General features: G+C 30.8%; 1 protein-coding gene across 1 annotated transcript; it reads left to right on the top strand.

Moving 5' to 3' along the window:
* The first annotated feature begins 11,197 nt into the window (after nt 1-11,197).
* Nucleotides 11,198-12,158, top strand: LOC120080175 (22.0 kDa class IV heat shock protein-like). The gene has a single exon (XM_039034749.2). It carries the CDS (start codon nt 11,429-11,431, stop codon nt 12,005-12,007), a length of 579 nt encoding a protein of 192 aa, XP_038890677.2. The 5' UTR covers nt 11,198-11,428; the 3' UTR covers nt 12,008-12,158.
* The last annotated feature ends 5,312 nt before the right edge of the window (nt 12,159-17,470 follow it).

The raw sequence follows: 17,470 nt of genomic DNA, 5'->3' as shown, positions 1-17,470 counted from the left end.
TAGGCTATGCGTTTGGCGCATGGTATGCAATGGTGATGTGTGAGACTACCGCCTAGCCAAGCTTGACTTCTAAAATTATTTTAAGTGTTCAACGCCTAGGGGGGTTGGCATTGGAAGGTAAGGTCATTATGTGAGAAAGATTATGAGTTAATTATGGAAGTTAGTCTCAAAAGGGAGACCATAGCTAGTAGCTAAGTATGTTGTTATGTTCTCAGGGTTGACACCAGAGAAGCTTATCAATCCTAGTAGGATTGACCAAGGTTGTGAGTAACTATAAACGTTTCATAAATGTCTTGAATGTTTTAGTTAAAAGTTTATTCCCATGCTAGCTTATTCTAAAGCAAGTTTTCTAAGAAAACTAAGTCTAGAAAGGATGCTATCGCATGCTAGTTCTAAAGGAGGGATTTTCTAAAATATGTTTAAAGTAGTGATGTACTAGGTTATATAAAGCATGTGTTAGTTGTTATGTTCTATGATACCATGACTTCAGTAAGTTTGTTAATGAAAATATTTACTTAAAAGTTATGATGAGCTCGACACATTGCTAGGTTATAAAGATATAAAGTATGATTTCAGTTAATGAGCTTTTAATGTTATGAGCATGCATTAGAAACAAAGTTCTCATAAATGTTATGATGTATGAGCAGCTCAATACTGAAGTACTAAAAGAAGGTATATGAGCTTAGTTTTAGTTATGATCCTTGACGACGGGATCCAGGTTAGCTATACGTGCACGTATGTGAAGTATAAAGGTTTAGGATGGAAGGCTGAGCAAAAAGGTCTCTTCCTCACATGAAGGTCAGTTATAAGGTGATGGCAAAAGGGTCCACACCTTAGCCTAAATTATAGTGAGAGTTGGACAAAATGATTCCCTCTCTCAACCTAGTATTAGCTCAGTTAAGATATGTTGTTACATTACTAACAATTTGATATGTTGTTTTTTCACCAAAAAAGAATGGCCACTCTCGACTGAGGATCAGTTTAGTTATGTTTCCAGGGAGGTTATGTTTAAAAGGTTTTATGTAAATATTTTCTTGGCAAAGTTTTCAATTTACAGTTTATAGCATTCAGTCATTGCTTTCAGTTTAAAACATGATACTTATGTTTTTAAATTTAGTCACTCACTAGGCTAGTAGCTCACCCGTTTTTAAATGTTTTCCTTTCCAGGTAGCCGTCAACTCCTCATAAGTTAACTACGCTGCTGCTCTGCCATTTAAAGATTAGTTGAAGGAAACTTAGGTGGTTAAGTTATAAATATTTGTACACATGTATTACATATTAGGGATTAGTTCTGAGTGTGTGGACCCACTAAACCTTACTTCTGTATGTACATATTATAAGTTGCTATGAATGGTACTCTAAAGTTGTCTTAATGTTCGAAGTTCTGTTAGTTCTTGATTATTATTTATGATTTTCAAGGTTCCTAAACAGGTTCAGCTAGGCAGTAATTTGTTGGGTTTTATGTCCTAAAACTCGTGGTATATAAACAATGGAGCTTATTCTGAAAATTCAATAAAGGTGTTATTTAATATATCTATTGCTTGAATATAAATCCAATAAACCTAAAAGTCTCTTGACTATTGGATGAGTACTTGAACTTTATGTGGAGACATAAAAGTGGATCAGGTTCGAGTAAATAGTCAAAATGATCTATAGTATATAGATAAGGTTGGGTACCTTATTCTGGTAATACGGCCTGCTCTGTAGTTGTTACAAGGAGTTGTAAAGTGCTATAAACGAAGTGATCCTAATTCGTTCATGTTAGACATGAGGAGTGGGGGTGTCCTTGTGCAAAAGAGTTTGTACAAGATCGGACCACGAAATGAGTCACTCTTACTTTATAACGCTGTTTACTGTTTAAGACTGACTATTTCAAAGCGATGACCTAGGTAACTTGACCTTAATTCTGAGCTAATTATGAACACTTGTTTATCTGGGATTGTCCTTAGATTTGCATAGGTGAGAGTTGGCTCAATAGCGCCGGCTCAATATGACTACAATTTCAGGGGTAAGACCGGATAGATAGCTGGGGACATAGGGTGCAAGAGGGAATTCACTCCTACCCGCTTTAGGGATAGTAGAGAGGTTGTTCCCTTAAGTGCTAATTCTGGGGCTTGAATAAGGGATCTCGCCCTCTTATTTGGCATGAGAGGGACTCGGTTTTGTGATTGGATCACAAAACAATTTTTCATTAGGGGATCAGTGGAGACTTAAGAAACAAGAGGTAATTTTAGGGGTAAAACAGAGACTTGACCCAGCCGTGATTACGAACAACCTGTGAATGGTTAACTTACTAATCATGGTTATATCGAGTGGACATAATATACATACAGTGTGGGGAGCTCAACTATGGGCTTTAGTGAAGTGACCCATTAGTTAACGAATGGGGATTAAATCGGTCTAATGAGTTTAGCCGATTAATCACGGATCGTTGGAGCCCATGATCTATAGGTCCATGAGGTCTCCCTACTAGCTTGGAAATTGATTAGCTCTAAGTAGCGTGATAAGTTAATTTGAAACGTTCAAATTAGAATCAAATGAAATTGAAGAAATATATTTAAATATATGAAGATGAATTTGTGTAAAAATTAATTTAATATTGGATATTAAATTAATTAGAATTATTTAAATTGTTTAAATAATTATTTATTAATTTTATTAAAAAATTAATTTATGAAATTAATAAATTTTTATTTTAGAAATAAAATATAATTTTAAAATAAATTTTGGATTTTTTAAAATTGAAAATTACACAAACTTGAAAAATGGGTTTTTCAAGTTCATCTTCAACTTTCTCACTAGGAACCCACCACCTCTTCCTTGATTTACTCCAAGCATGAGCTGCATCCCATGCAACACATCTCTTTGCATAATAGTTTGCAATATATTGAAGAGATTGGAGTGAAGAGTAGTTGATGAATCGATTGAGTTTTTGCTGAAAAATTTGGATGAAGAAAGTGTTCTTCAATGGGTTGGTTCAGTGAGTTTTCTCCATATTCCCTTTGATTTCAACTTATTTTGAGTCCCACAACTCAATCTAGAGCACCAAGAGGATAGTAGGGAAGATCTTGTGGTGGTATACACAAGGATTCGAAGGATTTTGCAGCTGAAAATAGAGATTTCGATGGTTCAGCTAAGGCATGTTCATGAAACCCATTATACTCTATTTTAGCATGTTTCTTTTATGCCAAAATTAATCAATTAGAATTCTTATGGATCTTGTTCCCTTCCGCTGCGTACTGGTGTTGATCCAACATAAGTGTCACATAAAGGGTTGGTAACTATTATCATCACACTCTCTTTAAGGTTAAGAGGTTAATCTGGGAGGGGGTATGACAAGTGGGGAGAGAGATAGAGGGTCTAGGGAAAATGTAAGGGCAAGGGTGGGTGGATTTAACGCGAATGCAAACGTAGGAGATAAGCATGATGGTAGAGATGAAGACGAGGATGCTGATGGAGATGAAGAAGAAGCTTGTCAAAGATGGAGTAGATGCGAACCCTATAGAGATGTTGAAACAAACTGAAGCTTGTAAATGAGAAAGAGAAGAGAATGAACGAATGAGAGAAATAGAGAGAGGGAGAGAAGTCGATCGCATGACATTGGAGAAATTTGGTTCTTGAAACGTATGATAGAGGGAAATATGTAATTAGAGAAAAGGATAGTTATTTGGGCGGGCGAATTAAATTTACTTCCCGATTTTCTTTTCCTGTTTTCAATAGCGATTTTTATAAACAACTATCCTCAAATGTTATTAAAAGGGGTACTTGTAGTAGTGAGGGTTGTAAGGTGCCTTTGTAGAGGCCACTACAATTGAGTTCAATATTAGCTCCTATTTCATTTCTTCTACTTTTATCTCTTCTCTTGCTTTCATTATTATTTATTATTCATATTCTTCCTATTTCATCTCACTGCATGAGTCTCTACCACTTGGGAGATTTTGTGGAGATTAGAGTTGATTAATTGGAATACCAAGAACGATAAGACCCTACATATTATTGAGGTATTTAAAGCTACCAATTAATCAACTCTAATCTCCACAAAATCTCCCAAGTGGTAGAGACTCATGCAGTGAGATGACATAGGAAGAATATGAATAATAAATAATAATGAAATACCAAGAACGATAAGACCCTACATATTATTGAGGTATTTAAAGCTAAAGTTTAAAGAAGGCGAGTACTCTATTTAAACCATATATGTGATTTATATGTTTGTGAATTGATTGTTAAGATATATTTGATATTAAATTTTACATTTGATTAGATCAAATTGTAAACTTGATATAAGTATTATGTGTCTTAAAGTACTTGCGAGTTTTTCAACTTTTTTTTTTCCACTTTGAGATTATAATTAATCTTTAGTTGCTTGTTTTGCAATTGAGTTAGGAAATTAAAGGAGATGTGATTTTGTAAGTAAGAGATCTAAACAAAACTTATGAGTTGTTGTGCAAATCTCTTTTTAATCTATATCACGTGCACATAATGCAGTTCGAAATACGCTGAATTTTATCCTCAACTCAGTTTGTTACTTTACCAACTGTTTGTATATATATAATTATTGACATTCTCATCGTATTTTCAATCTCCATCTTTTAAAATTCAATTTGATTTTTTATAAATACTCCAAGAGGCATATGTAGCACTTTTGTTAGCCATTTGATATCATAGTTTTGTCGATGACGTGTATATCAATATTTTATCAATGCTTTTGTTGGGGTAGGATTCAACATGTGTAATTTGTTATAGATTTATTCCTTTGCTAGAAGGTAGATTCTTTTATTTGTTCTTATCCTGTTTATGATATAATAGATGTTGCAACCGATTATAAATCATGCATCAATTTTTTTGTGTAATGTATGTAAATTCTATTATAGATTGCAAATCATGAATCTTAATTTTCTTATATTTGAAAGATTTGTTTGAGATATTTTTCTAATTAGTTTATATTTTCTATATGTTAAAATATAATTGTTATTTTTGAAAAATTAAATTAGGATATTTGTTTCCTTAATTGGATTGCAATTTCTTAATAAGATTTGAGTTTCTTTTAAATAAAGGTAAAATTCTCTCATAATAATATTATATTTTATTCATTAAAATTATCTTCTAATAATATTATTTTATCTTTCAAATATGAGTAAATATTTAAAATTATCTTTAATTTATTTGCAAAAATTCAAAACATTAAAGATTATTTCTTAAAGTGAATTTGTTTTAATAAAATTAACAATGCACTTAGATTCATTAATCTATTAATTAACTCTTAATTAGAAGATCAATGAATTAGAAATAAAAATTGATTAAGAGAACTCTGTCCAAGGATTGTTCGGCCAGATTGAGATATTTAATCTGACTGTGAGGGAATACCTCTATCTGGGAACTAACATGGGAGTTGAATTAGTCAATTTTTGTTTGCTATGCTAGAATTGAAATTTATTTGATTGTTGAATATTTAAATTATTTTCATATGGATAAAGTTATGAGCTTTTGAAATTTATATATATTGATAATTAGGGGTTTTCAAAAAACCGATGACCCGAAAAAACCGATACACCCAACCCAACCCATGCGGTTTGGGTTGGGTTATCAACTCATTTGGGTTGGGTTGGGTTCAAATAAATGAAGATTTTATGGGTCGGGTTGGTTCATAGGTTCACCTAATATAACCCAAACCAACTCGAATCAACTCGAATTTATTATTAACTTTAAAACATATATTTTTTATTACTTATAACACAATTATTTATACATATATCGATTTCAATTTTATTTAATTCAAATATTTTTGAATAATTTATTCTTCAACAACTCTTTAAAGTAGTTTCAAATTGAGTATTCAATATAGGAAAATAATTAAATTAGATTTTTACATATTTACGTTTTGCTTCTTTTTAGAATAAAATTTTAAATAAATGACCCGATTAACCCGAACCAACTTAACCCAAATATTTCATGGTTGGGTTGGGTTGGGTTCATTTTTTAATAAGAGTTATTTGGGTTGAAAAAATTTACAACCCGAATAATTAGATTGGGTCTAAAAAGTCTTTCAACCCAACTCAACCCATGAACACCCTAGTGATAATATATATATAATTGACTGAATTTCTTTATGGCAGAGTTTGAAAGTTATGCATAATAGCTAATTATTCTTAAGCTAATTTTGATTTAATACACCTGAAGTTACTTAAATCAATTAATGCTCATTGTTTTTGTCTTCCACCTGAAATTGCACATATTTTAAATTAATAAATGCTTATAAACTAATAAGCATATATCAAACATATTATGCTCTTGTATTAGCAGTTTGAGAAAGAAAGTTTGAAATATTGTGATGAATATTTATCTGATATCTTTTGATGTTGAATAAAACATATGAGCAGATGTTTCTATGAAAAATAATAAATTTTGATCAAATATTATATTATCCCCCTGAAGTGAATGTTTCAATATTTAATCATTGAGATCTGAATCATGTTAATAGAGGAAGAAATAATTTATTCTATTAAAACCAAACACATATAATTTTTTGAAGAAAGATTTCATTTTCTGAATGTGATGCAAAAGAGACAACAAAAGAAAACTTTGAGAATTCATTTGAATATCTTGAAGAGATTATAACTTATCTTTTTAACCCTAAATATGATATTATTTGGATTATACAAATTTCTTAGAATTCTTGGAGAGATGATTATTGTTTTTGACCCATTTGTATGTGAGATATTTGGATTTCTTTTAAATTTCTTAAAGAAAATAAGAACAAATAATATTTATGTTTTACATATAGTACATCTCTGCATATTATACTTATGTTTTCCAAAATTCAAATACTTGAAGCGAAAAATCAAATATGATATTAAGTCCTTAGACTTGATTAAAGATTTTAGAAAAGAAAATAATATTTTGCCAAAATTGACAATTGATATACTTTATTCTTTTGTAAATCAAGGAGAAGTTTATTAAACTTGGAAGGTATACGTTGTAATAGATAGCATCTAAGAAGATTAATAATAAGAATAATATATTGTATTTATATACTATATCTATTGTCATCTATGGGAAGTGCATATAGAAAAGTTATATTTTTCCTTCTAAATTCGATTTACACATATTTGTGTAATTGAAATATATGTAACAATGAACCTGAAGTTCTTTGATCCAAATATATTTTCCTTTGACATGATGAGTCATTTTGGGTCAATAATGAAAATAATTATTGAAAATATACATTGATATTCATTGAAGAACTAAAAGATTCTTCCATCTAATAAATTATCATGGTGTCGTGTTCTCTAGAGATTAATTATCAAACTCTCTCTAACTAAAATTGAAATTGAACTTATCATGGTGTCGTGTTCTCGATAAATTTTATATCATGACAAGAAAAGGATGAACCATACTTAAATAAGTCGATAACATTTTTGCATACAATGTTGCTCACCATATTATTTATGAAAACGAGTATTATATACTCAGGTATATTGAAAAAAAAGTTACGACGTAGAAATGATTGACTTATGTGGAAAAAAACGATCTAATAGGAATTATTTGTCAAATCATGAGAACTAGTACAAACATTAGAGAATGGCAAACATGTGGGATACAAGTAAATATTTGTAAGAAAAATAGTTACATTATATAATGCAAGACAAGTTCCACAATAATTCTTGCAAAGAAATAGTATTAATTATAATGCTACATATTCTCCTATAGAGGATACAATACCATGAGATATCAAATTTATCTGGTTGTGTATGAAAAGCTTAATAATATACATCTTATGGATGTAGTCATTATACATTTATATGAATCTCTTAATAACTATATCCTTTAAGGATTAGAGGTACCAAATTCATATAATTCAAATATTAAAGAATTATATATAAAACATTCCTAGAGAATGTGGTATAATCATTTTATTAAATATTTGTTGATATGAGGGTATAAAAATAACCTCTATTTGTCCATATGCTTTTATAAAGAAATCACAACTTGAGATTTATTATGTATATATTATTTATATATATGTTGATAATTTAAGTATAACCTCCTGATGAGATTTCAAACGCAAACAGAATTTCTTAAGAAATAAATTGAGATGATAAGTTTTGTCTTAGCTTGCAAATAAGGCATAAAGCAGATAGAATTACATCAATATATACATATAAGATCTTATATGAACTATCCACTATTGAACATTCCTATGATGGTCCATTCACTTGGTATGAAATATTTATATCATCTTATGTCAGAAAAATAATGAACTTTAGGTCCCAAAGAATCATAAGTTTTGGGAAATAAGTGCATTTATATCTTGACTAGTTTATATGCTACTTGTTGTAGCATAAATATAATATTCCTTTAAAGAAAGATATTGAAGTAGAGTTAAAAATATGTTATGTTTTTATTTGAGAATAAGTTTACATGAATTCTCATAAATCTAATTGTGATCTAGTTGATTGTGAAAATGCAAGTTACTTATCTAACCTATAAGAATTAGATATTAAAAAGGTTACTTAGTACATAGAGAAGAATTTTTTTATTATGACAGTTTATGAAGCAGATCATAACAACTACGTTAATCATGTTAAAATCTTGATGATGTACAAGGCTAGCCAATAGTGTTATTATATGAAGAGATGGTAAAGCATAAATTACCAACATCACTATTCAACGAATTTCTTCAAAAAAGACGACCTAGGAGACTTATTGACGAAAGTGTTACCAGCAATAACATTTGAGAAGCTAACACACGAAATTTATATGTGACAACCAATAATATCAAGTGATGTTTTCATGAGGGGAGTAAATGTGCTGCACTTTTTTTCCTTGACTATGGTTTTGTCCCACTGGGTTTTCCTAGAAAGGTTTTTAAGGAGACAATTATTAAAGTATATGAATGATATATTCTTTTTCCTTCACTAGGTTTTTATCCCATTGGGTTTTTCCTAGTAAGGTTTTAACGAGACATTTATTTTACATACTAGATATCTAAGGTGGAGTATTGTAAATGTAATATTGTAGATATCCGTAACATATTTATGCTCAACAAACTCATAACCTTCATAGGTTATCCAATCTCATAACCTCCCCCATTAACTTTTACCTTGTAACATATACTCCATCATGCTCTATAAATAGGGCTGTAAGATGCTTTTGTAGAGGACACCACAATTGAGTTCAATATTAGTTATCTACTTCCTCTCTTCTAGTTTTCTTTCTTGTCTTGCTTTTATTGTTATTTTGTTGTTCATATTTTTCTTATGTCATCACAGTTTGCGTATTATTTACTTTCATGAAATCAGTTATCTATTTTTTTTTTCAAATATACTGTGCTCTTTGTTTTTTCTCCTTTTAATTTGAGGCTATTTTTTTTTTTTTTTGTATATTTTGCACTTAAAAAAAACGATTGGTTATTTGGTTTGCTATTTTAAAAAGAAAAGACCGATAGTCTATTTTTCAAAACCTATGTTTAAATTTAGTGATTTGTTTAGTTATCCTAAAAACTTAGACTACGTTTAGTAATCATTTGGTTTTTTGTTTTTGTTTTTAAAAATTAAGTCTATCATTCACATTTCTTACAATGATTTGCATCTACAATGTTAAATTCTTAGCCAAATTTCAAACACAAAAATAACTTTTTGAAAGCTATTTTTTTTATTTCTAAAAAATTGGCTTAATTTTTTAAACAATTGGTAAAAAGTAAATACCAAAGGAAGAAATTTGGAGGTGAAAGTATTGTCCATAAACTTAATTTTTAAAAATAAAACGGTTACCAAATGGGGACTAACCATCTTACTTATGTCGTCTATCGTTTTGTGTAAATGAATAGAGTTACGATTTTTTTTTGCTTCTTCATTCTTTTCAATATGTCAAAGATCAATAGGTGAATTGGTGTGTGCTTACAAATTTGAAAAGAGAATAAAGACTATAAAGGTAGTAAATTAGGTTAAATCACTCTTTCTTCTCTGCCATTTAGATTGTGCTTGAGATTGATTTTGGGAGAAATAGAAGTAATTGTAAAAGAATTTTAACCAGTTTTTGTTTGGTAAAATAAATTCGGATTAAATTCATTAAAATCACTTCTAAATCAAAACGTTTATTTCATATCTTTTTAAAATCAGTTATTTAGGTATTGTCTAGAATTGCATTCCTAACTTGTTTGGTAAATCAAATTATTAATTAGCCTTCTAGAATCACTTTAAAATTTTAATTAACACATAAAAGCTCATATCCTTTTCTAAAAATTTGTTACTTTGTTAATGGTTTAAATAAATATATTATAATAATATCCTTCTATATTAATATATTCTGTCACGTATATTTTCAAATATTAATTAATTTGATTTTTTATAACAGTGATTTTTCTCGAACTTTTATCAAATAATTTAGATTGAACAAAATTAGTTGAAATTGAAATCATAAAATTTATATTATAATAAATTATAAAGTAACTATCAATATGAAAATAATCAAAGCAATGATCGTATTTTGGTTCATATAACTAAATTACACCAATTTAATATTAATTTATCAAACACCGTAACTAATATTTTAATTTAAAATTAAAATTTGTCAAACACTATATTACTTTCTTTCACAATTAATTTTTCTTAAAATACACTTGATAGTAATTATTTTTAAAACTACAATAATCTCAGACAAAATCTTAGCCAATAACATCACCATGAAGGGTCTTCGATAATAAATACTTTACTTGCACCTTGAGAATTTGTGTAAATTTAGATAATTTGGGATTAATAAAAGCATAATATATAGCAAATCAAACAAATTTGTATATAAAAATAAGTATAATCAAACATATTAATATTTTTATTTTAAACATATTTTATAAAAAAAAATGTTTAAATAGAAAATGACTTAGAAAAAACACCTTTTTCAAGTCAATTTAAAAGTGTTTTAATTTTTAATAAAATTAGAATTTGACATGTCAAGATGCACACATTATTATGTATTACACTTTTATCACATACAAAAAATAATAATAATAAAAAAAGAGGTAAAAAGAATTTGACATGTAGTAAATAATTTGATGGAATACCAAAGATAAATACAACGAGCAAGCAAATATTTTTTTGGGTGAAAATATAAAATAAAATTTAAAGTAGGATGAAAGTGTTATTTAAAAAATATGTTTTCTTGATATGTTTGCTTTTTGTCCTCTACAATGCAAGAAATAGGATCAGAAATGTCCAGAAGAAACCGGAGAACTCACGGCCTTAGGGAATCGGCCACGCACTCTCTCTGTTCAAATTTCGAACTAAATCCCGAACCTTCCATCTTCTTCTTCCCTAGAATTCCCCAGAAACCAACAAAAAAAAGCTATAAATCCTATTCCCCTCTTCCCTCTCTTTCACTTATAAATTACTCCGCAATCCCCTGATTTCACCGATCTCAAATACCACCAAAAATGGCAGAATCAAAGGCGATACAAGCATTATTCTCAATAATCTTCATCTTTTCTTTTCTTGTTACCTCATCCCAACCTTCCCTTCTTCCATTTATCGACCCATTTGGGATTCTTGAACAAACCCCATTTGGGTTACTCGAAAACGAAAACAGAGATGCTTTACAACAGCAGCAGATGCAGCCACTCCCGCCGGCGAGAGTTGACTGGAAAGAGACGCCGGAGAGTCACCAGATCATGCTGGATGTACCAGGAATGAACAAGGAGGAACTGAAGATCGAATTGGACGAGGAGAACAGGATTTTGAAAGTGATCGGAGAGAGGAAAAGGGAAGAGGAAAAACAGAGTGATCATTGGCATAGAATGGAACGAAGCTATGGAAAATTCTGGAGGCAATTTCGGCTGCCGGTTAATGCGGATATGGAGTCTGTTAAAGCTCAGCTTTCGAATGGGGTTCTTAAGGTCACTTTGTCGAAGCTTTCGCCGGAGAAGATTAAGGGTCCGAGAGTGGTCGGCATTTTGGATGAACAACCGCCGGAAGGCGAGCTGAACAAGTCCGGCGGGGCCAGGCAGGAGCTGTGAGACTATGAGTGAGAGGGATCAATTTTCTTGTTGTTAATGTATTGTGTATATGTAAATTAAGATGGTACTTTATGTAATGTTGAGGACTAAGAATAAGAGTACTCTTTGAGAAGGAAAATAATGGCATCTTGGCAATCTTAAAATGAAAGAATTGGGCGTGAAATTTGTTTAGCAACTAATCCATTGCAATTAATGATATAGAGAGTAAGAAAAATCACATTCTTGCCAAAACCTCAAGTCTAATTAATTAGGAAAATTTCTTTTCTTTGAGAACCTAAGAAGTTTCTAAAAATGTGTTTAAAGTGATATTTTAATTCTTAAAAAATCAAAAAAGTTTTTAAAAAATATGTAAGTGACAATTTAACTTTCAATATAATTTTAAAATGTCTAAATATCCTTTTTACTCTCAAAATCAATATAAAAAGTTCTTAAATATAAATATCATTTTGATCTTCAAAACAATTTAAGTAGTTTTTGAGAATCACTTTGATTCTCAAAATCAATTAATTTTTTTTTAAAAGGTGTATAAGTGATATTTTAATTCTGAAAATAACTTTAAAATAATTAAATGTTACTTTCATTTTCAAAACCAACTTAAAAAATTATTAAAAAATGTCCAAATGACATTCGAACTCTTGAAACAACTTGATTAAGAATTTTTTTTCTTTTTGTCAGAAAATGATAAGAATAAGTAACCTATCTGGATTGAGAATTTCTTCATTTCACTAATACCCTTTCTAATATAAAAGTCTCTAACAAATAAAAAATAAAGAAAAAAAGACGAACGAATTTTCACTTCTAACGTAACCTTAACATTTGGTGTTTTAGACAGCAAAATTTATGACTATTTCTTTTTCTCGATGTTCCTTTCAATTCTCAGTCTGTTCTTAACCGCAGCTGTCTTTATATCCCCTTTACTATGGCATCTTTGTTGTAAATTTTTACGAGTAAAGAAATCGAGATTGGTTTGGTAAGTTTGGAAATGAAGTAAAGTGAAGTGAAGCCACTCATAATAATGTTTTCTTTATCTTTGTAATTTTCACATTTACAAAAATCTCATACCAAATATTGGCAATGAATACTGCTATAAAACTGAGCTTTAATGTCGCTTTAAAACTGACATTATAGGGATACAATATTGGTTGAAAACAGACATCGATGATTGTATTATAAAAGATCCTTAATATCGGTTTTAAATCGACATTATAGACGACTAAGATTTCAATACCAGTTAAAGTCAGTTTTCAACCGACATTGAACATTATCTTCAATGTCAGTTTTTCACTTACTTTTTATTAGTGATTGTTCGATAACAAATGTCTGTCATTGTTTTGTTACTGAAAAAATTAAATGTGAAAATTATATTCTTTACTACTCTACATAAGTCGCAAAAAAATAATTGCTTTCACAAATCCTTAATAATAAGTCACAAAAGAGGAATTGGATGATAATTTAACTCTAAAACCAAGGTAATCGACAAATTACTAAAATTCATAAGGGTTACATAGCGAAATTAAAATTTTGTTAGATACAAACAACTTTTATTAGTGTATAAAGAAAAAGATGAAGAACTTACTTTTAAGGTACAAAATACAAACTAAAACTTTGTAAATATACACTACCCTTAAAAAAAAAAAAGCACACACACACTTGTTGTCTTTATTTAGTGTTTTTCAAAAATAATCTTTCAATTGCTCATTCGTTATGTTATCTTCACCATCCACCACAAATATCCAAATCCAAAGTAGAACTTCTTGCAAGCAGAGAAAAATGGACAAACAACACATAATAAGAATTCAATCTACCCCACACAAGAGAATTTATGAAATTCGAGTTAGGAGTGAAATTAACCAAGCGAGAAAAAAAAAAGCACCATACTACCTTATGATTAAGATAACAATTGTATTAAGATAGTGAATGATGGTTCAACCTTAGATTTTTACTATGCAAAAAAGATATTCAAGAAGTATATAATAACGAGGATGGTGGACAACCCTGTGATTCAAATTAAGTCACTTAATTTGAAAGAATCAATTACCTTAGGATAAAGAGAACCTGGAAAAAACCCCAAATAGATCCGTAAGTCTAGACATTTCTTCTCTTAGATTCGCCAAACAAAATTCCAAGAACAAAAAAAATCTAATGAAATGCCTGTAAATCAAAGAAACTTCGATAATCTAAAATCATTGTAAACGCAACACATAAAAAAAAATCACATGTTCCTCCTTCTTCTTCTCACCATGACTCAACAAAGACAACGACTTGGCCTTAACGAGAAAAACAAATTCAACATAAACCAACAAACCCCAAATCCAAAATTGGAAAACAACATCCGGTTACTCACATCCACAAGAAAAAATCAATTTAAGTTTAGGGGTTTAATTGATATAATTTTAAATTTCACATAAGATTTTCCTAAACAAAATGCAAAACTTCATATATATAAAATGATATTTTTCAAAAAGAAGAAAAAAACAAATTATATCTATGGCCAGATTTGGACATAACAAAATGTTTTTTTTTTTTCTTTTGGAGTTTAGAATTCAATTAAATAAAACAATGAAGTGAAAAGAGATATCAATATAAGCATTAAAGCAAATTACGACAACCATTCCATTGTCTTCCTTCACAAATATATATACTCACAAACAAATCTCTCTCAAAGATTCTGCAATTGTAAAAGTCTCTTATATCAATAAATTCAATGAAGTGAAAGTCTACCAATCACTACAAGGGATTCTACAGAAGACAGTTTGTAGTAATTGCGAGTTATAAGTGAGTGATGGCAACAAACCTGCATGACGAGTTGAACGACCGGATCTGAAAAACCCACAACCATCGGATCGAAAGAATCGTGTAAAAAATTTCAAGAATCATCAAGTCAACGACTAGATCGGAAGACCCACGAGTAGATCGGACAAATAGACGACCGGATCTGAAAAATCCATGACCAGATCTGTAGATCCAACAACGACAATGAATTGAATGGCAAACCAACCTACACGGCGAGCTGAACGGTGAATGAACCTACACAAGACAACGAGTTGACCGATGCTACAGATCTGACCTGCACGAGCGAACGAACCTGCACAAGCTGCACCTCCACGAGCTGACGAATGAGTTGACAACGAGGTTCTTGCACGAGCAATAATGAATGATGGCGAAGAGATCTGCACGACAAATGACGATGATGAACGGTGATGATAGTCAAAGGTTCGGGTTTGGAGAAGAGAAGTGAGAGAGAAGAGAGAAAAAAGATGGAGAAATGAAAGAAAGGATCTTTTACTAATGGAAAAAAAATAAATTGGTATCCACCGACATTGTGGCCTAATTAAAACAAATCTTTAATGTCGGTTTTATTTTAAAACCGACATTATACATCCGTTTTTAATTTTTTCAACCGACATTAAAGCCCAAATTTCTTGTAGTGAAAATTCCAAACCCAATAAGAAAATAGATCTTGAGTATAGATCTTGATAAATTATTGTTTATCTCATTAGCCAAAATAGGAAATAAAAAAAAGGAAAGAAAAGAAAAGGAAAACCTTTGAAAAAAGGGAGAGTTTTAAATTATGTTGCTTCAAACTATATGTAAATTTAGACCAAATGGAAAGTGGGCATTCGTGAATCAATCAAGAAAGGTCTAAAGAGAACTCACCCAAACTCCAACCATTGCTTGAGAACCGATGGCAAAGAGAGGCTGAGAGCATGCGACTGCTTGCAAAACACGTGTAACAACGATCGCGATGAGCGAGTGCGTGAGGCAGTGACAAGCGAGCATATCGATGATGCAGTTGTGTTTGGTGGTCATAAGCAACGTGCGACTAAGAGTGAGAGTGTGAGTATGAGTGAAAATTGAAAAATAAGGGAACGGTAAGAAGGAAATCGAAAATAGGGGGAGTGAGAGGGAAATTGAAAAAGAGGGGGAAAAAGAAAGTGGAGTAGGGTTTTTAAATGCCTATTTGTTGACCCACTTTATGTTGGTAGAAGTCTAAAATATGGGATTTAAAAGATTTCTACCTACACACCTTGCACCAGAAGAAATCCAAAATAGTACGTTCCACTACGACACTACAAGAAAAACAAAATCTTCTAATGCCCAAAAAAATCGTTGGGAGATGAACAATCGGGAGAAAGAAGATCTTTCCCACTCTGTAAAGTGAGTGTCGAGAGTATTTACTAACTCTCGACATCGTATAGCCCTCGTCGGGAGTTATGAACAACTTTCGACAGATAGTAAATAGGTGCAAGAGACGTGACCAAACTCTCGATGCATTAATGAGATCGTCAGAAGTTTGACATATTTCCTAATAGGTCTCGATGGTCCGTGGGAGATGGGTTTTAAAATCCCCAATCTTAGTTCTACAATCAGTTTGCCTCTCTGTCGATCTCGTCTCTGGCTATCGCAGCTCCTTATCGTCTTCGCCTCTTCATTTCAGCCAAATCTGATCGTCTAGAGGTAAGTTTCTCTTCATTTTAATTTTTCGTATGATTTAGGTTAGGGTTTTCCTATTTTTCTTATGTTCAAGTTTGTTGAGCTGTGATTCTTAGATTTAGAAAGTGATAGATCTACTTTGATTTAGTAATTGAAAATCTATAAATGGTTCATGGAAGTTTCTTTCAAAAATTTAATGCTTGCAAATGAGTCTTATCTAATTATTTCAAAAAATTGCTTAAAATTGTTCTCCAAAAGCACTTTAGGCTTTTCTAATTGTCTTATCTTATAGTGGTTGAAAAAAAAAATGCAAGAACGCCAAAGAGTGTTTCTGAAACACCTTTTGAGCTATAGAGAGGTCGTAGAGGTAGTTTACGCCACTTCAAGATTTGGGGATGTCTGGCACAAGTGCTAATGACAAATCCCAAAAAGTTGGAAACTCATTCGAGAGTATGCCTATTTGTAGGCTATCCCAAGGAAACGAGATGTGGGTATTTCTTTGATCCTAAAGAGAATAAAGTATTTGTATCCACAAATACTACCTTTTTGAAAAAATACCACATGAGGGATCACAAACCACAAAGTAAAATAGTATTAAGTAAAATTTTCAATGAAACTACTGAGATTTCAACAAGAGGTTGTTAAAGAGGCTAGTACATCAACAAGCGATCTTTCTAGTCAAGCACACCCATATCAAGAGTTGAGATTGCCTCGACGTAGTAGGAGGGTTATGAACCCAACTGTTTGCTACATAGGTTTAACAAAAGTCCAAGACATAATATTTGATGATGGGGAGGATCCATTTGTTGGGTTTTATGTCCTAAAACTCGTGGTTTGTAAACATTAGAACTTATTCTGAGAATTCAATAAAGTTGTTGTTGAATATATTTTAGAAATCCAATAAACCTAAGTTCCTTGACTATTATATGTGTACTTGAACTTTATATGGAGACATACAAGTGGATCAGGTTCGAGTAAATAGTCAAAATGATCTATAGTATATAAATAAGATTGGGTACCTTATTCTGG

This window comes from Benincasa hispida, chromosome 6 (assembly GCF_027475165.1).
Source record: "Benincasa hispida cultivar pf3 chromosome 6, pf3_genome.v1.1, whole genome shotgun sequence".
NCBI classification, from domain to species: Eukaryota; Viridiplantae; Streptophyta; class Magnoliopsida; order Cucurbitales; family Cucurbitaceae; genus Benincasa; species Benincasa hispida.
Note: the sequence above shows the minus strand (reverse complement) of the source record. Positions and strands in the feature narration are given on the sequence as shown.